Source organism: Hemiscyllium ocellatum, chromosome 23 (genome assembly GCF_020745735.1).
Source record: "Hemiscyllium ocellatum isolate sHemOce1 chromosome 23, sHemOce1.pat.X.cur, whole genome shotgun sequence".
NCBI lineage: Eukaryota > Metazoa > Chordata > Chondrichthyes > Orectolobiformes > Hemiscylliidae > Hemiscyllium > Hemiscyllium ocellatum.
The window spans coordinates 56340740-56365947 of NC_083423.1; the positions used below are offsets into that span (position 1 = coordinate 56340740).

Consider the following 25208-nt stretch of genomic DNA (forward strand, 5'->3'; position numbering starts at 1 on the left):
AGGTTACAGGCCTCCAGTCCAAAAAAGAACCCTCCACCATCACTCGGTCTCCTGCCGTTAAGCCAATTTTGTGAAGATGCAGTCAGTCATGGACTGTATAGCCATGAGGACAGATTTAGCCCGAGTAGATTGGACTGGAAGGATAAACTGTAAGACAGCAGATAAGCAGTAGCAAATATTTCAGGAGCTATTCAATTCCTCACAACTCTGACATATCCCAGTGAGAAAGAATGATGGTAATGGGGGTAAAAAACATGGCTAAACAGGGAGGTCAAGGGCAATATGAAGGCCAAAACTAATGTGTGCCCTATTGCAAAGGCCAGTGGCGGGCTGGAAGATTTAGAAACTTGTAAACATAATCAAAGGGATACTAAAAAATTAATACGTAGAGCGAAGGTAAATTATGAAAGAAAATTAGCACAAAACAGAAAAATGTTAGCAAAAGCTTCTAAAGGTATATAAAAGGGAAAAGAGTCGCTAATGTGAATGTTGGTTCCTTGGAAGATGAAACCAGAGAGTTAATCGTGGAGAACACTGAGATGGCAGAGATGCTGAATCAATATTTTGCCTCCGTTTCCATGGTGGAGGACAATAGTATCGTTGGAACAGGCGAGTTAGAGGCTATAGACAAGGTAGAACCTAGAACAATAGGAAAAAGGTACAATCAAGCTATTAAGATTGAGGATTAACAAGTCCACTGAGTCTAATGGCCTACATCCTAGGGTATTAAAGAAAGTGGCAACAGAGAATGTTGTTGAGAAAGTGTTTGAATCAATTATCGAGGAAGCAGTATCAGGACATTTGGAAAGTCAAAACGCTATCCATCAGAGTCAGTGTGCTTTTGTGAAGGGCAAATCATATTTGACTAATCTGCTAGAGTTCTTTGAAGATGTAACAAGTAAGGTGGATAATGGAGATGCTCTAGATGTAATTTAGCTGGACTTCCAGAACGCGTTTAATAAGGTGTCGCCCAAAAGGTTAATTCACAAGGTTGGATCTTATGGGATTAGGAATAATTTAGATTATTCCTAATTGGATAGATGACTAGCTGATGGACAGAAGACAGAGAGTCGGGATAAATGGGTTTATATCTGGATGGCAAGATCTGACTAATGGGTTGTCACCGGATTCGATCCTTGGACCCCAGCTGTTTTAAGTCCCGATTAATGACTTGGATACAGGGACAGAAGGCTGTATAGCCAAATTTGCGCATGACAAAAAATACACGGGACGGTAAATTGCAATGAGGAAATAAGAACCTTATAAATGGATGCAGATAAGTTAGGAGAGTGGGTCAAAGTGTGTCAGATGGAGTTTAACATGGATAAGTGCGAGGTCACACATTTGGGTTGAAGAAAATGGGAAGGTGACCTGTTATCTTAATGAGGAGAGATTTGGATGTTGCAGTGCAGAGGGATCTGGGTGTACTTGTTCAAGAGTCACAGCAAACTAGCATGCAGGTACTGCAGATAATAAAGCAAATGGAATGTTGGCCTTTATAGCTAAAGGAATAGAATATAAAGGGAAGTATTGTTGCAATTATACAAGGTATTGGTGAGACCACTCATGGAGTATTGTGCACAGTTTTGGTCTACTTATTTGAGGAAAGATGTTGTGGTGTTGGGGACAGTACAGAAGAGTTTCACTGGATTGATTCCAGAGATGAGGGGTTTGTCATGTGCAGAGAAATTGAACGGTTTAGGCGTATACTGTCTGGAATTTACTTGAATGAGGGAAGATCAAATTGAGGTATTCAAGATGATAAAATAGATTTAGAGTGGATGCTGCCTCTTGTGGACATTCTAGGACAAGAGGTCATAGTCTTAGGATAAGGAGTAGCAAATTTAAAACAGCTTTGAGGAGAAATTACTTCACCCAAACAGTTGTGAATCTGTCGAATTTGTTACCCCAAAGTGCGATGGATGTTAGAGCATTAAGTAAATTTAAGGAGGAGTTAGACAAATTTTTAATTGTCAGTGGGTTGAAGGGATATGGAGAGAAGACAGGAAAAAGGGGGAAAGGAGCATATCAGCCATGATCGAATGGCGGAGCAACTTGATGGGTCAAATAGTCTAAATCTGCTCCTATATCTGAGGAACTTACGAATCTGGTTGTGACAAGTTAAGCCACAGAATGTACCTGTGAATAACCAGTGACCCAGAGTTCTATGAGCAGTGATATCATTGTTATAGGATAATTTGCTAACAAGGGCGCTGGGAAGTAGGATGGAAGTTTGAGTCCTGGGCGTTGGGTTGCCACACTCCCACCCTGTGGAGTGGGTATCTTCCCTGAATTAGTCCAGCAGTATCATTTCATTCCATTGCTTCTGTGATATGTTATGGACCAAGCCAGACCCCCTCAAAACATTTTAAGAGCATAGCCCAGACCCTAACTTTTCTAGTTGTTTCAAGCAGATGTAAGGTGGATATCCCAGGAGTGATGCAGCTGGTCAACCCACTTGGTCTCAAATAAAACAGAATTATTTCCATATCACCAAAGAAAACAAACAAAAGAAAACAGAATTTAGAATGACAGTGCTTTGAAAACGCGACCAACGTGATATCTCACGTAACTTAACAAAGACCTGTTCCAATTTCCTGCAACATCCCATAAACACACTCCTTGGCAAAAAAGGTAAACTCCAAAACAGGTTCTTACAGGAGAGAGATGTCAGAGAGAACCAGCCACAGATCATTGGCTGAAACATGGGACCTCTTTTTTTTTCCCCACAAGCTTCTCCGGCTTCCCAGCTTAAAAAACTAAACCAAACTAGAAAGATCCCTGAACTGGGAGAACTGGCCACTCCCCTTTCATTGTACAAGTGTTTTTATTTTAATAAACCTAAATGCCCTTTTCACTGAGAGCTGCCTTAGACAGTATCTGTTTGCCATAATCAAAGTGCCTAATCCCAGACAAATTAGAACCTCTGCTTTTTACTACCCTTTTTGAAAAAAAACCAAGGACAACATTACTTTGTTAGGAGCAGCATCGTCACAGATGTTAGATGGTTCTTTGCACCACATCATAGTGATTGACGTACACGATAAATGTGCCCTACTTTTAAAACAGTTCGAAATTCTCCCAGACAATGAAATGGCTGCTTCACCTGCATTCTATCATCACCCTAGGATCGTGTATACTTCAATCAAGTCCCTTATTCTTTTTACAGTGATACAAGTCTAATCTATCCAATTTTTCCACTTCAGACAACCCACCCATTCCTAGTTAGTCTGGTAAACCTTCTCTGAACTGCTTTTTCATATTAAAAAAGTGACTAGTACTGTACAAAATACTCCAGATAAGGTCTCACCAGCATACTGTATAACTGATTCATAACCACCCTAAAATTCACAGGGTGACACAGTGGCCCAGTGGTTAGCACTGCTGCCTCACAGTGCCAGGGACCTAGGTTTGATTCCAGCCTCGAGTGACTGTGTGGTGTTTGCACATTCTCCCTGTGTCCTCCGGATGCTCAGATTTTCTCCCACAATCCAAAGATATGCAGGTCAGGTGAATTGGCCATGCTAAATTGCCCATAGTGGATGTGTAGGTTAGGTGCATTAGTCAGGGATAACTGTAGAGTAATAGGTACGAGAATGGGTCTGGATTGGTTCCTCTTCAGAGGGTCAGTGTGGACTTGTTGGGCCAAATGGCCTGTTCTACACTGTAGGCATTCTATGATTTCCCCTAGCAATAAACATAAACATTCTACTAGCTTTCCTAATCACTTAGTGTGCCTGCATAATAACCAATTTATCCATTTGGACAGCCAAATCCTTTGGCATCTCTGAACATTGCTGCTTCCCAATATTTAGTTATGCATTTCTTCTCGATGCTTTCTGCCAAAATGGGAAATTTAACATTTGGCAGGAAGAATCGAAATAAAACACCTTCCAAAATGTTCCTTGGAGAGAAAGCAAAGTTACGTTTTTCTTCAGTTCTGAAGAAGGGCCACTGGACACAAAATGTTAACTTAGGAGGTCTACAGTTGCTATCAGACCTGATGAGTTTTTCCAGCAATTTCTGATTTTGTCCCTAACTCTTCATTTGAGAGTGAAGTACTAGTGATGCTGTAAATCTGAAACCAAAAGAGAAAATTGTGGAGGAAAGAACTTCAATCTGAAATATTAATACTGTTTCTCTCCAAGTTGTTACAAGACCTGCTGAGCTTTTCCAGAATTCTGTGTTTATATTTCAATTTTTGAGCCTCATCTACAGACTAAAATTGTTCTTTGTCTCTATGTTGAAAGACTGTTAATGGAAATCAGCCCCTCAGAAATCAAGTATCTTAAATCCACGTATTCCTCCAGCTTCATTCGCCTACTACTGATTACTGAAGGGTGATAAAAACAAGTATTTTCCTTTTTACAAGTGATGTTTTACTCCATGTACATGACCTTAAAAAATATGCACATCACTATTTTGTTTAAAACCTTGTATTGAGATTTACTAATTATGGCTTAACCCTATTGTCTTTTTTTAGACCAAGACACAAGTATGTTTTTAAAAAAACATGTTTGAACAGAGTTTAGTTTCAGTAATTAGCTAATTTCACTTTATATTATCATCCAGTAGTTTAAATCGTGCAGTATTTTTCATTTGATTATATTTTTAACTTTTGTTCCAAAGAACATGCTGTGAATAAATTGGTCGAAATAGGTCAAGTCTGAATATGTTGCTTTGATTTGTTTATTTATTTATATTTATTTACTCAGAGAACAGTTTGCAGGCTGAAATGACTTGTTATAATGCCTTAATTATTTTTAAACCTATCCTCTGAACTCTGAAATTGATAACGTGACTAATTACCTCTCTGCAATCCCAATAAATGAGCTTGGCATGGGACTCGACAAAGACCTTGTGTCTGAGGAGGAGGCCCAGGAGCTGACAGATTGTTACAGTCTCAAGGACTTAAAGGTATGTGAAGCATTACAATGTAAGGTGGAAAAGGCATGTTATACTTAATCAAAGTAAAACATTTACATATTAATGTTTTTTAAAGTTCACTGCAACATGAATTTTATGGGAATTTAGATAAACACATGAAGGAGCAATGAATCAGTTGAAGTCAGACAGCTTGTACCTCAAGTGGTGCACATTCACCGGAAAAGACCAGATAGGCCTCTCTCTGTGCTATGAAGGTAATGTGTAGTAGAAACGTCTCCCAATCAAAGGTTCCTTCAAGCAGATTAACCTTAATGGAGAATTAACTACAGTCAGTTCTGCTATTACACAGTAGTCCTGTTCTCGTGCAACTCTGTGATATAAGAAAATCTCATAAGAGCAGGACCATTTAAACTAATGGGGCTGGAATCGTGTTATAACTATTATATGCTTTAGAAGTTCACACTTTAGAAACAATGTCCCCAATTTGTCAATCGTGGTTTAGCAAATTTGCATGAACAAAACGTGCATTATAGAAGAACAACCTGTATTTTATCTCCAGAGTAAAAACACCTTTAATACCACAGATATGACTTTTATGAATGGTATTTTCTTTCCACAATGACAATACTATGGTTTTAAGAAGGGTATTTTGTCCTGGTTTTTTGTCATGCAAAGAGGTTGAGACAGAGGTGTCGAGTGGTCTATTCAAGGCCAATAACATAACCAGTTGTGAGGCATGGGGTTGTTTTTAAAAGTTGGAACAATACAGGCAGCCCAAAGAGGTGGGATCAAACTCCCCCAGAATCCAGACTTTAGTTTAATTTTCAGTAGCTGTTGATGTTTGAGAATTGCTACACATTTCTCCCTGCTACAATTTTCTCTTGAAGTTCTTTCCTCCTGGACTAGAGAATTGCATTTGAGACAATCTATATTACTGAATTTGGCTTTGCTAAGGGTGTGTTTATGCAATGTTACTATATTGGAACAGTTGCTGTTTAGTTAAATAATCTATTACTTATTAAGTTTTCCAGTAGGATTAAGTTATTGCAATTCTTCTTTCCTTTGTTTGTATTTTAACTAAAGCGTAAGAATAAAATGTGTTTTACTTCAAGCCTGGTAGTCTGACCAATCAAATTGCATTCTTACACTTGCCTTTAAAATTAAGAAAAAGTTGGAGTCTGGCCATTTAAAATATTTTGAGGGAGTTTGGCCTAGTGCATAACACCAAAAGCACTGTTTTTAGTTGCACTGTTTATTTGCTTATTTTACTGTGCTGCCAACTACTGGCTTTAGTACATAAAATCCTTACAGTGTGGAAGCAGGCCATTCAGTCCATTGAGTTCACACCAACCCTCAGATGAACATCCCACCCAGACCCACCCTAACCCATAACCCTGCATTTCCACACCTAACCTACAAATCCCTGGATATTATGGGCATCTTAGCAATGAGCAATGTACCTAAACTGCACATCTTTGAACTAGTTTTAATATCTTTGTATATAAGTGCCTGGACTCATTGGTGCAGCATGGTGGAGTTCACAGCAGCCCATGCTATGAAGGTGCAATACCTGGGTTTGTCCCTGCAAGCTTTCCTGCTGTCAACAGTGAAAAAAGCCAAGCAGAGGTCAAGTAGTTAATCCACAGGAAGAGAGAATCAGAAGACAACACGTGCTCACTCTTCTGTCTTCCTCAAGGAAAACAAAGAAAAAACATTGTAACATCTCACAAATATAATACAAGATGGGAAGCAACAGTGTAATTTCTGATGAATCCATTCAGAAGCAATCCTGCATATGTGCAGTTAGTGAATTATAATAGTCTGAAATGGGATAAATTTACACGTTTGTTTACATTGTGCATACAAGTTTCAAATACATAGTGCAGGTCCTAGTTGTACCAGGAATAAATAGTATAGATAAAAATTCTTCACTTTAGGGTAATTGTTCTTTACAGTGGCAAATATGGTACTGCATTTTTTAAAATGATTATGCCTGTCATGTTGCTCGAATGAATTCTGCAATATTATTCCGATTATACAGACCACTAAATAACTCTATTGATTCTGGTAGATATTTTCATGTTTCACTGAAGTATAACTCATTCTGCACAGGTACTGTTTCAGCTTTGGGTGGGTCAAAGCTCAGAGTTCTTCAGACGCCTGGCTTTGTTATTATCTCCAGTCCAGGCTGCACCCAAGTCCCATATTAATGCTGAGCACTTGGCACACCATGTCGTTGCAGAAGTAACCCAGAATGTACCTCATGTCCTTACAAGTTGCCTTGAAGAGTTGAAACACAGCTATGACTTCCACAGATACTGGCAGGTACAGCAACTATCCAATTTAGAACCATCAAATAAGACCAAACAACAATCAAGGGAGCTGACGAATGTATACACCGTGATGCGTAGCCTGCAGCTCCACCTTAAAGCGCTACTAAATGAGTAAGTTCATGCATTGAACAGAAATATTGTATTGTGTTAATATAATATTGGTATCACTGTCTTCTTACAGATGTGTATTGACTAATTTGATGCAGTATTCTACAATATTACTGTCAGTGTTCTGCAATAATAGGATCTCAAAATCATTATTTGGATCAGAACTTGGTCTATCTGAAAATGTTTTAAGTTTCCTGCAATTAATTCAGTTTGTATTTGCTAGTATTCTGAAGAATTCAAAAAAGGGAGGAGAGCTCTGCCAATTAATCATGGTTCCTTTATGCATATAACTTAATTGCTCCAATTGTTCTTTTCCTTTTTTATTTATTCATTTTTTAGGGGAATGTGGGCATCGCTGGCTGGCCAGCATTTATTACCCATCCCTAGTTGCCCTTGAGAGGTGGTAGTGAACTGCCTTCTTGAACCACTGCAGTGTACCTGCTGTGAATTGACCCACAATGCCTATAGGGAATTCCGGGATTTTCACCTAGCGACAGTGAAGGACTGTGATACATTTCTGAGTCAAGGTGGTGAGTGACTTGGAGGGTGAACTTAAAGGTGGTGTTCCCAAATATCGGCTACCCTTGTCCTTCAAGGTGAAAGTGGACATGGGTTTGGAGGGTGCTGTCTGAGGACTTTTGGTGAATTTCTTCAGTGTATCTTGTATATAGTACACACTGCTGCTATTGAACATCAGTGGTGGAGGGAGTGGATGCTTGTGGATACAGTGCCAGTCAAGCAGCTGCTTTGTTCTGGATCGTGTCTTGAGTGTTGTTGGGGCTGTACTCATCCAGGCAAGCAGGGAGTATTCCATCACTCTCCTGACTTGTGCCTTGTAGATGGTGGACAGGGTTTGGGGATTCAGGAGATGAGTTACTTGTCACAGTATTCCTCACCTGTGACCTGCTCTTGTCACCACTGCATTTATGTAGTAAATCCAGTTAAGTTTCTGATCAAGGATAACTCCCAGGATATTGATAGTGGTGGATTCGGTGATGATAACACCATTGGGGCAGTGGTTAGATTTTCTCTTGTTGCTGATGGTCGTGGCCTGGCATTTGTGTGGTGCAGATGTTATTTGCCACTTGTCAGCCCAAGCCTGAATATTGTCCAGATCTTGTTGCATTTAGACACAGACTGTTTCAGTTTCTGAGTAGCAGCAAATGGTGCTTAACATTGTGCAATCATCGGCGAACATCCCTACTTCTGACTTGATGGAGGGAAGATGATTGATGAAGCAGCTGAAGATGTTTGGGCCTAGGACACTATCCTGAGAAACACCTGAAGAGATATCCTGGAGCTGAAATGATTGACCTCCAACTACCACGGCCATCTTTCTGTGTGTCAGGTATGACTGTAACCACCAGAGAGTTTACCCTCTGATATCCATTGATTTCAGTTTTGCTTGGGCTCCTTGATACCTCAAGGTCGAATGCAGCCTTGATGTCAAGGTCTGTCACTCTCACCTCACCTCTGGAATTTAGTTCTTCTATCCACATTTGAACCAAATGAGGTCAGGAGCTGAGTGGCCCTGGAGAAACCCAAAATGGGCATCACTGAGCAGGTTATTGCTGAGCAGGTGCTGCTTGTTAGTATTGTTGATGATACCTTCCATCATTTTACTGATGATCGAGAGTAAAATGATGGGGTGGTAATTAGCTTGGTTGGATTTGTCCTGCTATATAAGTACAGGACATACTTGGGCAGTTTTCCACATTCTTGGGTAAATGCCAATGCCATAACTGGACTGAAACAGCTTGGCTAGGGGCACGGCAAGTTCTGGAGTACTGTTGCCAGAATGTTGTCAGGGCCCGTAGCCTTCGCGTATCCAGTGCCTCCAACAGTTTCTTGACATCACATGGAATGAATCGAATTGGCTGAAGACTGATGTTGTTATGCTGGGGACCATTGGAGGAAGCAGAGATGGATCATTCGCTCGGCGCTTGTGGCTGAAGATTGGTACAAAAGCTTCAACGTTACCTTAGGCACTGATGTGCTGGGCTCTTCCATCATTGAGGTTGGGGATAGTTGTCGAGCCTCTTCCTCCAGTGCATTGTTTATTTGTCCACCACCATTCACGACTTGATATGGCAGGACTGCAGAGCTTAATTCTGATCCATTGGTTGTGGGATCATTTAGCTTTGTCTATCACTTTCTGCTGATTCTGTTTGGCATGCAAATAGTCCTGTTTAGTAGTTTCGCCAGGTTGACACCTCATCTTAATGCAAACCTTGCGCTGCTCCTGGCATGCCCTCCTACACTCTCCGTTAAGCCAGGGTTGATCCCCTGGGTAGATGGTAATGGTTGAGTGAGGAATATGCCAGGCCATTAGGTTACAGATTGTGTTTGAATACAGTTGATGGCCCACAGTGCCTTGTGGATGCCCACTCTTCAGCTGCCAGCTCTGTTTGAAATCTATCCTATTTAGCATGGTGATAGTGCCACCCAACACAATGGAGGATATTCTCAATGTGAAGGCAGGACTTGGTCTCCACAAGAACTGTGCGTGGTCACTCTTAATGAAACTGTCATGGAGAGATGCATCTGCAGCCGGCAGATTGCTAAGGATGTTTTTCTCTCTTGTTGGTTCTCTCACAACCTGCCCAGACCCAGTCTCGCCAGCTACGTCCTTTGGAACCTGACCAGCTCGATCAGTAGTACTGCTGCCGAGCCACTCTTGATGGTGAACATTGAAATCCCCCACCCAGAGTATATTTTGTGCCCTTGCCATCTTCAGTGTTGCTCAACACAGAGGAGTCCCAGTTCATCAGCTGAGGGTGGATGATATGTGATAAGCTGCAGGAGGTTATCTTGCCCGTGTTTAACTTGAAGCCACAAAACCTCATGGGGTCCAGAATCAATGTTGAAGACTCTCAGAGCAGCTCCCTCCCTCCCTCTAGAATGTATCATCACCTCTGATGGATCTGTTCTGCTGGTAAGACAGAACATATCCAGGGATGACGATGGTGGTGGCTGGGCCATTATCAGTCAGGTATGATTCCATGAGTATGACTATGTCAGGCTGTTCCTTGACTAGTCTGTGAGACAACCAATTTTGGCACTGGCCCCACATGTTTGCAGAGTCGAAAGAGCTTTTTTCTGTTGCCTAGGTCGATGCCGGGTCATCCATCCAGTTTCATTTCTTTGAGACTTCTTGGTACAACTGAAAGGTTTGCTAAGTCATTTCAGATGGCAACTGAGAGTCAACAGCATTGCTGTGGGTCTGGAGTCACATGTAGGCCAGACCAGGTGAGGATGGCAGATTTCCTTCCCTGAGGGATATTAGTGAATCAGATGTTTTTTTTCCCCAACAATCGACAATGGTTTCACCATCATAATTAGATCTGCCATGGCAGGATTCGAACTTGGGTCCCCAGAACATTATCTGAGTATCTGGATTAACTTTCTGATGACAATACCATTCGGCCTGCCTTCCCATATTGTTGTTGTTATTCTTATTGTTTCATGAGCTGTTTTGTGTTTGTAAATGTATAATAATAAAATGCATTCATAATGCCTTCCTGATACACAGGGTTATTTCTTTAGAGGATTGTCTGGAAAAGTTCCATGAATCCCAGGAACAGGATAAACTAACACAGGAAGTGTACCGTGATCTGCATCAGAAATTTAAACTGATTCAACCACATATGGAAGCAAGCATAAATTGCTGGGATGAGACAAGTAATCTGGTGGATAAACTAGTACACACGTCTTTGGGCAGTAAAGGTAATAGTATAACAAAAAAATCGAGATTGTAAAGATGGCTATGTATTTAATATATGAGGTATAATGCACTTCCTGCCTAAAACACTCCACCCCTCTCCAGTCTAAAAAACCTTCTCAAAGGCCAACTTTTCAATCAAATTAGAATTACAGTCTTGATTTATCCATTCCTGGTTCACTATACATTTTATTCTGTCTATGTTCATAGTTTTCATTTTGACTTTTTGTTAAAGGGATTATATAAAATAATGAAGATTGTTACTGAAATAGTGTTTCTGCATACATTGAAACAAAGCAGGGAGCTCATGTGTAGAATTAGTGACTTGGAATTTTTTAAGCCATTGACAATATTCTGTGTAATGCATTTGCCAAGTTAATAGGTATGAGTAATGACCTTCCAAATGACTCTGGTTGAAATTCTATTCAATCTGCTTGAAGGTCAGTTTAAAACTCTGTGCGAGTGCAGCGTATGTCACAATTCCTGGTTGTCAGTTAGAAAACAGAACTAACATCATTCCACTTCAGCTACTGCCAGTTGTTTCTGGTCCAGTAAAGTGCAGCTCTAAAGTTGCATTTTTGTGAACTGGAAGATATTTTAGTTGCAAATGACTTAACTATTCAGCAAGAACAGTGTGCGAAGTGATAGTCTGTGAAAGAAAGTTCTACATTTAAGGTTAAATAGTGTCAGGGCATCACCTAATGCCACTGTCCTGTCCGTCTGTTACTTTTTTGTAATAAATGCTTCTTATTTTTAATTGGAAACTGGCTTGCAAGATTGGAATTGAAGCTTTTCTAAATTTCTTCTATTTTTTAAAAAAAATCAAATTATCTGTTGAAATATGTCACCCCACTGCCAATAAACCTACCCTCTCCTTGTTCTGAAATTCTTTTCCATTATTCATATGCTATTAATGGAGGCTTACAAGAAAATCATAAGTATTGTGTGCAGATTCCAACCACTATTGTGAACGGACAACATCCCTCCACCACTTAGTCATAGAGATGTGCAGCAGGGAAACAGGCCCTTCGGTCCAATATGCCCATGCAGATTAGATATCCCAACCCAATCTAGTCCCACCTGCCAGCACCTGGCCCATATCCCTGCAAACCCTTCCTATTCAGACCCCTTTAAATGTTGCAATTGTACTAGCCTCCACCACTTCCTCTTGGAGCCCATTCCACACACGCAGCACCCTCTGCGTGAAAAAGTTGCCCCTTAGGTCTCTTTTATATCTTTCCCCTCTCACCCTAAACCTATGCCCTTTAGCCCTTTACATCCATGTAAACCTTTTCTGAACCCTTTCAAGTTTCACAACATCTTTCTGATAGGAAGGAGACCAGAATTGCACGCAATATTCCAACAGTGGCCTAACCACTGTCCTGCAACATGACCTCCCAACTCCTGTACTCAATACTTTGACTAATAAAGGAAAGCATACCAAATGCTTTCTTCACTATCCTATCTACCTGCAATTCTACTTTCAAGGAGCTATGAACTTGCACTCCAAGGTCTCTTTGTTCCCCAAGACCTTAGCATTAAGTATACAAATCCTGCTAAGATCTGCTTTCCCAAAATGCAGCACCTCGCATGTATCTAAATTAAACTCCATCTGCCACTTCTTAGCCCATTGGCCCATCTGATCAAGGTCCTTTGTACTCTGAGGTAACCTTCTTAGCTGTCCACTACACTTGCAATTTTGGTGTCACCTACAAACTTATTAACTATACCTCTTATTCTCACATTCAAATCAGTTATGTATGACAAAAAGTAGTGGACCCAGCACCTATCCTTGTGGCACACTACTGGTCACAGGCCTCCAGTCTGAAAAACAACCCTCACCACCACCCTCTGTCTTCCACCTTCGAGCCAATTCTGTAACCAAATGGCTAGTTCTCCCTGTATTCCATGAGATCTAATGTTGCTAACCAGTCTCCCAGGGGAACCTTGTCAAATGCCTTACTCAAGTCCATATAGATCACGTCCACTGCTTTGCCCTCATCAATCCTCTTTGTTACTTTTTCAAAAAACTCAGTCAAGTTTGTGAAACGTGATTTCCCACGCACAAAGCCATGTTGACTATCCCTAATCAGTCCTTGCCTTTCTAAATTCGTGTAAATCCTATCCTTCAGGATTCCCTCCAACGACTTGCCCACCACTGACATCAGACTCCCTGGTCTATAATTCCCTGGTTTGTCCTTACCACCCTTCTTAAACAGTGGCACCACATTAGCCAATCTCCAGTTTTCTGGCACCTCTCCTGTGACTATTAGTGATACAAATATTTCCACAAGGGGCCCAGCAATCACTTCCCTAGCTTCCCACAAAATTCTAGGGTACGCCTGATCAGCTCCTGGGGATTTATCCATCTTTATGCATTTCAAGACATCTAGCGCTTCCTCTTCTGTAATATGGGCATTTTTCAAGATGTCACCATCTATTTCCTCACATTCTATATCTTCCATGTCCTTTTCCACAGTAAATGCTAATGTAAAACACTTGTTTAGTATCTTCCACATCTCCTGTGACTCCACACAAAGGCTGCTTTGCTGATCTCTGAGGGGCCCTATTCGTTTCCTAGTTACCCTTTGTCCGTAATATATTCATAAAAGCCTTTTGGATTCCCTTTAACCCGATTTGCCAAAACTATCTCATGTCTGCTTTGTGCTCTCCTGATTTCACTCTTCAGTATACCCCTACTGCCTTATACTCTTCTAATGGTTCTCTCAATCTCTCCTTCTATACCTGACATACGCTTCCTTTTTCTGAACCAAACCCTCGACTTCTCTTGTCATCCAGCGTTCCCTACACTTACCAGCCTTTCTTTCGCCCTAACAGGAATATATTGTCTCAGGACTCTTGAAATCTCATATCTAAAGGCTTCCTAATTTCCAGCTGTTCCTTTACCAGCAAACATCTACCCCCAATCAGCTTTTGAAAGTTCTTGCCTAATACTGTCAAAATTAGCCTTCCTCCAATTTCGAATTTCAACTGTTAGATCTGGTCTATTCTTTTCCATCACTGTTTTAAAACTAATGGAATTACGGTCGCTGGCCCCAAAGTGTTCCCCCACTGACACCTCCGTCACCTGCTCTGCCTTATTTCCCAAGAGTAGGTCAAGGTTTGCACCTTCTCGTGTAGGTACATGCGCATACTGACTCAGAAAATTTTCTTGTGCACACTTAACAAAGTCCTCTCCATCTAAACTCTTAGACTGGGACTGTCTTAGTGTTATGTTTAGAAAGTTAAAATCCCCTCCCATAACCACCCTATTATTCTTACAGATAGCTGAGATCGCCTTATAAATTCATTTCTCAATTTCCCACTGACTATTCGGGGGGGGTCTATAATACAATCCCAAAAAGGTGATCATCCCTTTCTTATTTCTAAGTTCCACCCAAATAACTTCCCTGGACGTATTTTTGGAAATATCCTCCCTAAGTACAGCTGTAATGCTATCCCTTATCAAAAATGTCACTTCTCCTCCTCTCTTGCCTCTCTTTCTATCCTTCCTACAGCATTTGTATCCTGGAACATTAAGCTGCCAGTCCTGCCCATCCCTGAGCCATGTTTCTGTAATTGCTTTAATATCCCAGTTCCATGTTCCTAACCATGCCCTGAGTTGATCTGCTTTCCCTGTTAGGTTCTTGCAGGTGAAGTCAGCAGGGATACTAGTGGTGACCCTTACCTCCGGCATTCTGCAAGAGGAGCATGCAACTGCCCTAGCTTCTATCTCCTCTGCTCTAAACAATCTAAAAAAGAGATTTTAAAAATGCCTTACCTAACGGACCCTGCACTGAGAGTCATTTTTTTTGGTTAGAGGGGGAGTCAGGTGGTAGATATTACACGGAAAGGGAAAGTGTCACTTAATTGACAGCTTGGCTCTGTAATCTGTTCTGTTAATTTCACAGTTTTTAACTTAAACAATCTAGAGGTTTCAAGTGCTTACAGTTTCTGCTATTGAACTTGAAGAGTTTAGATGATTGACACTTTTATTATGCTGTCATGAATTTTATGAATGAATAACAGTCCTATTGTCATTATAGGATCTATTGATCCAATACAGTTTGAATGGGATTGGAAATTCCATAGATAGATATAGAAGATATAACAGGCCATGGAGTGAGTGGAGGGCAAGATATGAAATGGCATATGTGGCAAGTGGAATGTGTATGATCTGGGGGTGGTGGATGAGGGATTTTCCAATATAACTGTAATGAAGTCCTAAAGCAGCAAGCCTGACCTTTTAAACAGCCTGCCTCAGCACCTGGTAAGCTCCAAACACTTGCTACGAGAGGGACGCCCAACTCCAGTTAGCAACACAACCACAAAAAAGCACGCACTTACACATATAGAGATTCTCTCATCCTGACACAAACAGATTAATTCACACAATCACAAAAACACTGAAACACGCATACACATTCTCACTTTCTCTCGGTCTTGTGCACGCTCTCTTGCTCTTGCTTTCGCGCTCTCTCTTTGACTGATATACATGTACACACATACACCAGCACACAGAAATCTCATCCTTGCAGGCATTTTCGCGCAAAATTTCCAAACACACTCAACTGAAATCCAGCCTGATATCAAGTAACACTTCACACACATCTCAAATTATATTCTCCATTCACCACCCAAAACAATCATTGAGGCTGAGTGTCAATGAAAGTCTGACACTGGATATTAGTAGATCTTGTCAGGCAAGGATATTAACACACTTTAAAGTCATAAAGTCATACAACATAGAAAACTCCCTTCAGCCCACTATATCTATGTCATCCAAAAAACACCAAACTACACTAACCCTATTTTTCTATACTTGGTTCGTAGCCTACTAGGCCAGAGCATTTTAAATGGTCATCCAGGTATTACTAAAATGTTGCAAGAGTACAGCGTCCATCAACCTCTCAATAGACAATAGGTGCAGAAGTAGGCTATTCTGCCCTTTGAGCCTGCAACACCATTCAATATGATCATGGCTGATCATCCTTAATCAGTATCCTGTTCCTGCCTTATCTCCATAACCCTTGGTTGCATGATCCTTGAGAGCTCTATCCAACTCTTTCTTAAATGAATCCAGGCTGGGCCTCTACTGCCCTCTGGGGCAGAGCATTCCACACAGCCACCACTCTCTGGGTGAAGAAGTTTCTCCTCAACTCTATCCTAAATGGTCAGGCTTGCTGTATTTTTAAGCTATGTCTTCTGGTTCGGCACTCACCCATCAGCGGAAACATGTTTCCTGCCTCCAGAGTGTCCAATCCTTTAATAATCTTGTATGTCTCAATCAGATCCCCTCTCAGTCTTTTAAACTCAAGGGTATACAAGCCTAGTCGCTCCAGTCTTTCAGCGTAAGGTAGTCCCGCCATTTCAGGAATTGACCTCGTGAACCTACGCTGCACTCCCTCAATAGCCAGAATGTCTTTCCTCAAATTTGGAGACCAGAACTGCACACAGTACTCCAGGTGTGGTCTCACCAGGGCCCTGTACAGCTGCAGAAGAACCTCTTTGCTTCTATACTCAATTCCTCTTGTTATGAAGGCCAGCATGCTATTAGCCTTCTTTACTACCTGCTGTACCTGCATGCTTACCTTCATTGACTGGTGTACAAGAACACCCAGATCTCTCTGTACTGCCCCTTTACCTAAATTGATTCCATTGAAGTAGTAACCTGCCCTCCTGTTCTTGCCACCAAAGTGAATAACCATACATTTATCCACATTAAACTGCATCTCCCATGCATCTGACTACTCACCTAACCTGTCCGTGTCACCCTGTAATCTCCTAACATCCTCCTCACATTTCACCCTGCCACCCAGCTTGGTATCATCAGCAAATTTGCTAATGTTATTACTAATACCATCTTCTATATCATTAATATATATTGTAAAAAGCTGCGGTCCCAGCACTGATCCCTGTGGTACCCCACTGGTCACTGCCTGCCATTCTGAAGTGGAGCTGTTTATCACTACTCTTTGTTTCCTATCAGCCAACCAACTTTCAATCCAAGTTAGTACTTTGCTCCCAATACCGTGCGCCCTAATTTTGCTCACTAACCTCCTATGTGGGACTTTATCAAAAACTTTCTGAAAGTCCAGGTACACAACATCTACCGGATCTCCCTCGTCCATCTTCAGAGTTACATCCTCAAAAAATTCCAGAAGATCAATCAAGCATGATTTCCCCTTCATATATCCATGCTGACTCTGTCCTATCCTGTCACTACTATCCAGATGTGTCGTAATTTCATCCTTTATAATAGACTCCAACATCTTTCTCACCACTGAGGTCAGACTAACTGGTCTATAATTTCCTGCTTTCGCTCTCCCACCTTTCTTAAAAAGTGGCACAACATTAGCCACCCTCCAATCTGCAGGAACTGATCCTGAATGTATCAAACTCTGGAAAATAATCACCAACGCATCCACGATTTCTCGAGCCACCTGCTTCAGTACCCTGGGATGTAGACCATCAGGCCCCGAGAACTTATCAACCTTCATACCTAACAGTCTCTCCAACACCAATTCCTGGCAAATATAAATTCCCTTAAGTTCAGGTCCTTCAGCCACTGTTACCTTAGGGAGATGGCTTGTGTCTTCCCCAGTGAACACACATCTGAAGTACCAATTCAATTCTTCTGCCATTTCTTTGATCCCCATAGTATATTCCCCTGTTTCTGTCTTCAAGGGCCCAATTTTAGTCTTAACCATCTTTTTGCCTTTCAAATACCTACAAAAGCTTTTACTATCCTACTTTATATTTTTGGCCAGTTTACCTTCGAACCTCATTTTTCCTTTGCGTATTTCCTGCTTAGTAATCCTCTGTTGTTCTTTAAAAGCTTCCCAGTCCTCCGTTTTCCCACTTATCTTTGCTATGTTATACTTTTTCTCTTTTAACTTTATATGTTTCTTAACTTCCCTCGTCAGCCACGGCCACCCATGCCTCCTCCTAGGATCTTTCTTCCTTTTAGGAATGAACTGATCCTACATCTTCTGCATTATACACAGAAATATCTGCCATTGTTCCTCCACTGTCATCCCTGCTTAGGTATTGCACCATTGAACTTTGGCCAGCTCGTCCCTCAAAGCTCCATAGTTCCCTTTATTCAACAGAAATATTGTCACTTCTGATTGTACCTCTCCCTCTCAAATTGCAGATTGAAGGTTATTGTATTATGGTCACTACTTCCCAATGGCTCCTTCACTTGGAGGTCCCTGATCAATTCTGGTTCGTTGCACAATACCAGATCCAGAATTGCCTTCTCCCTGGTAGGCTCCAGCACCAGCTGTTCGAAGAATCCATCTCTGAGGCACTCCACAAAGTCTCTTTCTTGAGGTCCAATACCATCCTGATTCTCCCAGTCTACCTGCATGTTGAAATCCCCCCCCTAACAACTGTAGTAACATCTTTGTGACAGGCCAATTTCAGCTCCTGATTCATCTTACATCCGACATCCAGACTACTGTTTGGGGGCCTGTAGATGACTCCCAAGAGGGTCTTTTTACCCTTAGAATTTCTCAGCTCTATCCACACTGACTCTACATCCCCTGATTCTAGGTCCCTCCAGCGCAAGGGACTGAATATCATCCCTTACCAACAAGGCCACCCCACCCCCTTTGCCCTTCAGTCTGTCCTTACATAGCATGTGTAGCCTTGAATATTCATTTCCCAGGTCCTGTCCACTTGAAGCCACGTCTCAGTTATCCCCACAATATCGTATCTGCCAATTTCCAAAAGAGCCTCAAGCTCATCCATCTTATTTTTAATGCTTCGTGCATTCATATATTTGTTACTGCCCTCACCCTTCCCATCAACTCCTCTTTCACTCAACCTTCAGCACAATCTCTTTTTGAGTTTTTTGCTTCATTGATACAGTTGTCTTTCTTGACTTCCCTTGTTCTGACTTTCCCTTCAATTTCCTCCTTAAACATTGTTTGTCCCCTCCCCCCCGCTACTTAGTTTAAATGTAGCTGTGTTGCAGTAGCAAACCTGCCTGCCAGAATGCTGGTCCCCAACCTATTAAGGTGCAAACCGTCTCTCTTGTATAATTTATGCTGACCACAAAACATACCCCAGTGATCCAAGAATTTAAATCCTTGCTTTCTGCACCAGTTCGCCAGCCACACATTCAAGTTCATTATCTCCCTGTTTCTAGCATCACCAGCTGGAGGAACTGGAAGCAAACCGGAGATAACCACACTGGACGTCCTGCTTTTCAGCCTTCTTCCTAGTTCTCCGAAGTCCTGCTGTAGTATGTGCCTCCTCTTCTTCCCGACATCATTTGTGCCGACATGTACCACCACCTCTGGCTCTTCACCTTTGTCCTTGAGGATTTCCTGCACTCTGTCTGTGATGTCTTTAACCCTGGCACCAGGAAGGCAACATAACATCCTTAAGTCCTGCCTGCTGCCCCGGTCAGTTCTTCTCACGATGGAGTCCCCTATTACCACGGCTCTGTGTGATGTCCGACTCTTCTGCTCTGCCTCTGCACCAACTTTTGATAGACAGACCTGGCCGCCTCGCAGAATGGCAGTGTCATCTGTGTCTACTGTTTCCAAAAGATTCAATGTGTTCCTGACAGGTACTTCCCCCAGGGTCTCTTGCACCTGTCTCCTCTCTGCCTTCCTCATCGTCTGCTCTCTTCTAGTATTGGTCGGTGTAATAACCTCGCTGAAGGTCGTGTCCAGAAAGATCTCGTTCTCGCAGATGAGCCTAAGGTAGAGTTCTTTCATCAGTGCTACAATATGCTCTGTCAGTAGCTGAACATGCGCACACTTACCACACTTAAACGAGCCAGACACACCAGAGTCGTTGACCTCCCACATCAAGCACATAGCACACTGAACCAGCTTGGCAGTCATGTCTTCACCCTGTTCAACTGTGGTGTAATCACTTCACTCAACCTCCTTGTCAAAGACTCCTGAGCTAAAGCCTCACTCTTCAATCCACAGGAACTTCCTTGGATCCTCTTTTTAGGGCAAGTCTGTGGCCTTTTAATTTAGGTTAGGGGAGGAGGGTGGGAGGGAGGCCCTACTTTGTAGGACCTGGGATCTAGAACACACCCACTCAAATAACAATCACTTACCTTCCCGACCGGCTTTGCGCTCCGACTTCACTTCTGTTCAGGTTCCATATTTCTACTACCCTCTGGGTGAAAACAATTCTTTCTCCAGTCTCCTCTGAACCACTTTCTCGTCACCTTGGAACTTATGTCCTCTGGTTTAGATATGTCTGCCATGGGGAAAAGATTATCACAATCATTATCACGTCTATGCCTCTCAATTTTGTCTACCTTAATCAGATCCCCCTCAGCCTCTTCTGCTCCAAGAAAACCAAATCCAGCCTTTCCAGTCTCTCCTTTCATCATGGGCAATATCCTGATGAATCTCTTCTTCTCAGTCTCCAGTGCAGTCACATTTTTCTGATGGCGGCACAGTGGCTCAGTGGTTAGCACTGCTGCCTCACAGCGCCAGGGACCAGGGTTCAATTCTCGCCTCGGATGACTATGTCTGTGTGGAATTTGCACATTCTCCCTGTATCTGCGTGGGTTTCCTCTGGGTGCTCTGGTTTCCTCCCACAATCCAAAGATATATAGGTCAGGTGAATTGCCCGTACTAAATTGCCCATCGTATTAGGTGCATTAGTCAGGGGTAAATATAGGGTAGGGGAATGGGTCTGGGTGGGTTACTCTTCGGAGGGTGGGTGTGGACTTGTTGAGCCAAATGGCTTATTTCCGGGCTGTAGAGAATCTAATCTATTCTAATCAAAACTGCCACAGTATTCCATTTGTGGCCTAACCAATCCTCTTTAAAGTTGTAAGAGGACTTCCTTGCTCCTATATTCTGCACCCAGCTAATGAAGGCAAGCATTTCATATGCTGCCTTCACCATTGTGTTCACCTGTGCTGATACCTTCAGGGATCTATCAATATGTACACTAAGGTCCCTTTGTTCCTCAGTACTCTAGGACCTAGCATTCTTTGTGAATATCCTTCTCTTGCTAGACCTCTTAAAATCTCTCTTTATGGGAAGGTGATTGTCTAGTAGTATTCTCACTAGACTATTAATCCAGAGTTCCAGGTAATTTTCTGGGGACTCTGGTTCAAATCCTGCAATGATAGATGGTGGAATTTGAATTCAGTAAAAATCTGGAATTAGGAGTCAAGCTCTGACCACAAAACCAGTGTTGTTTGTCAGGAATGTCCTTTAAGGAAAGAAACCACATCTTTCCCTGCTCTGGCATTCATGAGACTCCAGACCCATAGCAATGTGATTGACATTTAACTGCACTCAGGGCAATTAGGGATGACTATTAAATGCTGGCCTGACCAGTGGCACCACGTCCCATGAATGAACTAAAAGAAAAGCATACCACCATTAAATTCCATTTGCCATTGCTCTGCCCAATGTTATCAGGTGGCAAATATCTGACAGTCGTCTGAGACCATCTGCCTCACTATCAACAGCACCACCAATTTTTGTGTCATCTGCAAACTTACTAATTATACCTTCTAATGTACTCCTATTTCTTTATCAAACTTCATATCCCTTGACATCCAGGGATCCTTGGACTTCTTGCCCTTACCCTTCAATCTTAGAGGAACACACTCGCCCTGAACTCTCACTGTACTAGTCTTTAAAAATTCCCACGTTCCAAATGCCTGCATGTATTGGCTCCCAGTCAATGTTTGTCAGATCCCATCTAATGATATTGAAATTGGCCTTCCCAATTTAAACAATTAACTTTGCACTATTCTTATCCCTTTCCATAATGACTTTGAAACTTACAGCGTTATGGTCACTATTCCCAAAATGCTCCTCATGGACCTTCAACCACTTGACTGACTTTGTTCCCTCAGATTAGGTTTCATACTGCTTCCTGTCCTAGTAAGGTTAACAATGTCCGGATGCAGTTTAAAAATTCCACCTGTCTAATCCTTTCACTTTAAGGTGATCTCAGTTCATATTAGCAAAGTTAGAATCTACTACCACATCTCACCTTTTATTCCCCTCATATCTTTTTAGTGATTTGTCAAATATCTGCTTCTTTATCGTCCTCTAACTGTTGAGAGACTGTTGGAGTAAAATCTCCAAACTTAGTAAAAAAACAACCATAACCTAATTTAATGGTGATGCACTGTCTTGAGGGGCAGAATGGTCTCCTGTTCCTCTCTAGGTCTTTAAATTCCTTCCTTGTACACACTTTACTCATGTGTCTGTTTACCTTCCTTTATTAAGGTGTGGGCCAGAACACTCATAACATGGGATTCTTTCAGCTTTCATCTACTTTATAAAAGGCAGAAGTCGAAACAGCTGAAGTATTCTAATCCCTGTTCACATTAGGAAACACCATAAACAGGCCACTCTCCAATGGCTCGGATCAATGCAGTACAGGTGATGGTCTGTAACTAGAGCTAATTCAGGGAGATGTGGATTCTGCTTGACAAAGATTGGCTGTTGAAGTCAATTTTGTCAACTTCTGGATCTTAAACCTGAAAACTCCCAATCTAAACGGTCTAAACCAATTTTCATTCCCAAGATGATAGCAGAGGAGGGCTCCTGAGCCGGAGCTCGTCTGCTCAGATCGCTTTTCTTCTTTACTCGCTTTATTCTTTTTTTGGATCACTCTGAAGTACTTCCTAATCTATTTAATCCTGCTAATCCTAAATTGGTCTTTTACTGGTGAGAAACTCTGATTTGACCTTTATATTATTAAAGTAACACAAGGTAGATTTATTTTGTGGACAAGATAAATCTTGTCAAGCTGTTTAAACTCCATAATAGATTTTTCACTTCTCGATACCTTAAAAAAAAGTTGTAATTATTTTGAATGACTTACTTGCTCATTGAGATAGGAAAAGTCAATGGTGAGTTAAACAACACTTCAACATTTGAAAGTCAGTTTCTAGCTTCTAGTGCTGATGGTCAGGTTAGTTTGTTTCTCTGTGGTTTTGACATGGTGCCACAACTCCAGTCACAGAAAGCAATCTCAACAGTAACAATGAGATGTTTCTACACATATTTCTACATCATATCTGCTAGAGGCTAATGGCAAATATCCACGCATCCTTTTGACCTAAGCCTGTCAGGAACTGAGCTGAGGCTGTTCCAAGTTCACTTAAAATCCTTAACAGTTTTCAAGAGAGAAGAGACTTTCTTCCCAGCAGTCTGGGCTGGATTTGAACCTTGTTCTGTGGAGGTGAAAGGGCACCATTTTCCCCAGACATTTCTTATTAAAGTCTCTTGAGGAAATGAGCAATGAAGAATACTGTACAAAAGAAACTGTAAGAAAGATAAGTACCCCGTCTGTACTGAAAGATAATGGACAATTAGAAGTGTTGTTTGAGATTTATTGTCTGGAGCGGCAGCAGTATTCATGTGTTGCACTCAAATAATTAGAGATCCTGCTATATTTGGGGTTGTCTTCTACTTAAAATTGGCAAATGCATACTGGACTCTGTCTGGCAATTTAACAGACTAGTGAGCATCAGCAGCAGCTGGAGTAATAAAAAATATATATTTATTTATTTTCAGGAGTATTTATGAGATACAGAATGTACAAAATTTGATCAGTCTTGTCAGTTTGTAGTGTTGGGACTGGGAGTTGCTGAATGCTATATAGTATAGGTTTGATCTAGGAGTGTAAATACACCTCAAAATTCTCAGTTAAATCAGGGCAACTAGAGATGCTGACCTTGCCAGCAGTGACCACTTCTGTGGTTTTTAAAAATTACAGAACTACAGAGCTTCCAGAATGCTAAATGAAATCTTTACCAGTTAGACGTGTTTGTGTTACATTTTTTTCAGTCTGATAACAGCAGGAGCACTGTGGTATAAATTCAACTTTACATTTCCTCTGCAGACACTCTAACCTGTGTTTCATTCTTTGTCCACTTTTGGTGCCCACGTAAAACAAACTGAAATTGAAACCAGTTCTGAGGTGCCTTTCTCGTTGTACAGTACATTCTTTATTTTCAGTACCGTATTACATTTTCTAGGCTACGTACAGTCAACTTATTAAAAACAAATTCATGATATCCTATTTGGATTTGGAATTTTATGACCTTACCCATTTAGTTTATATGGGAAACTGTGAAAGTAGAATTACAAGTATTTGTTTGCTTTCAGTGAAAGCAATTTAGATTTCTGCAGTTTTGTTTAGCCATCATGATGTTAGTGATCACCAGCACTTTGTAAATGCAGTTTCATTAGCAGTGCTGCTAGTGCAGGTCTGACTGAACTTTTCTAACTGGTCTAATTTCACAGTTTCAGAAATAATGTCATGGGAAATCATACAGTATGAAATGTAACATGCTACCGTTTTGTAATCACTTCTAAAGCATGTCGGTGACAGACATAGGTGGAATAGAACACTTGCACTCCGTTTTTTCATTGCCTTTTGTGATGTTTTAGGCAGACCTATAGCACAGGACAAAAATTTGCCTCCAACCTGGAAACCGTCAGCAAAGTCTGTTGTACAGATCAAAGATCAGGATCCAGTCCCTGAAGAACAGGTAAGAACACGTGTGCACCAAACAACAAAATATTTTTTTCCTAAGAAGGATTCTTCTTGAGATTTGCTCAAGAGTTAACTGACTGTATGACTTCATGAATGAGGTTTTGATGGGGTTTTATTAAGGGATTTTGCTTTGGTTTTCAGGTGCTCTTTTTACATTTTCATGAATCCATTTGCTAGGTGATATAGTCATGTAGTAATAATACATCATGTAGTTGATGTGGAGTCTTTAGACTAACATAAAAATAGAATTAGAAGAATCCTCAGTAATTGTCAACCTTCTGTTTAATTTAAAGCCACCCAGACAAAGAAGCTATTGATTTTCTAAATACCTCCGTTTTCTGAGGACAACAGGCATCGGTTAACAACAGAAATTGTTTTTTTTTCCCCTAAAATAAATATCCATTATTCTACACACAAAAAACCAGCCCTCTAAATACACCACCTCAGACGGTTGAGATCGTAGGTCATGTGTTCCCAAAGCATCTGCACAAAGCTGGGGTATTTAACATCATCCATTTGGATCAAGCTTCTGAAGTTTTCCAACCTTAAACTGGAGATTCCTCAATCATGTGCAAGAAATTCATGACCTCAATTAATGTAGGGTTTTTCTGGCTAACAGTTAAGTGAATGTTTCTTAGTTG

At 41.3% G+C, this 25208-nt stretch overlaps 1 protein-coding gene across 1 annotated transcript in view; it reads left to right on the forward strand.

Annotated features, from left to right (window-relative positions):
- Positions 1–25208, forward strand: part of vezt (vezatin, adherens junctions transmembrane protein) — a 103780-nt gene that overhangs the window by 69788 nt on the left and 8784 nt on the right. Inside the window, exons 8-11 of the mRNA XM_060843048.1 lie at positions 4770–4917; positions 7000–7331; positions 10861–11054; positions 24462–24562. Coding sequence (XP_060699031.1) covers positions 4770–4917; positions 7000–7331; positions 10861–11054; positions 24462–24562 — 775 coding nt within the window. The remainder of the gene's footprint in view (positions 1–4769; positions 4918–6999; positions 7332–10860; positions 11055–24461; positions 24563–25208) is intronic.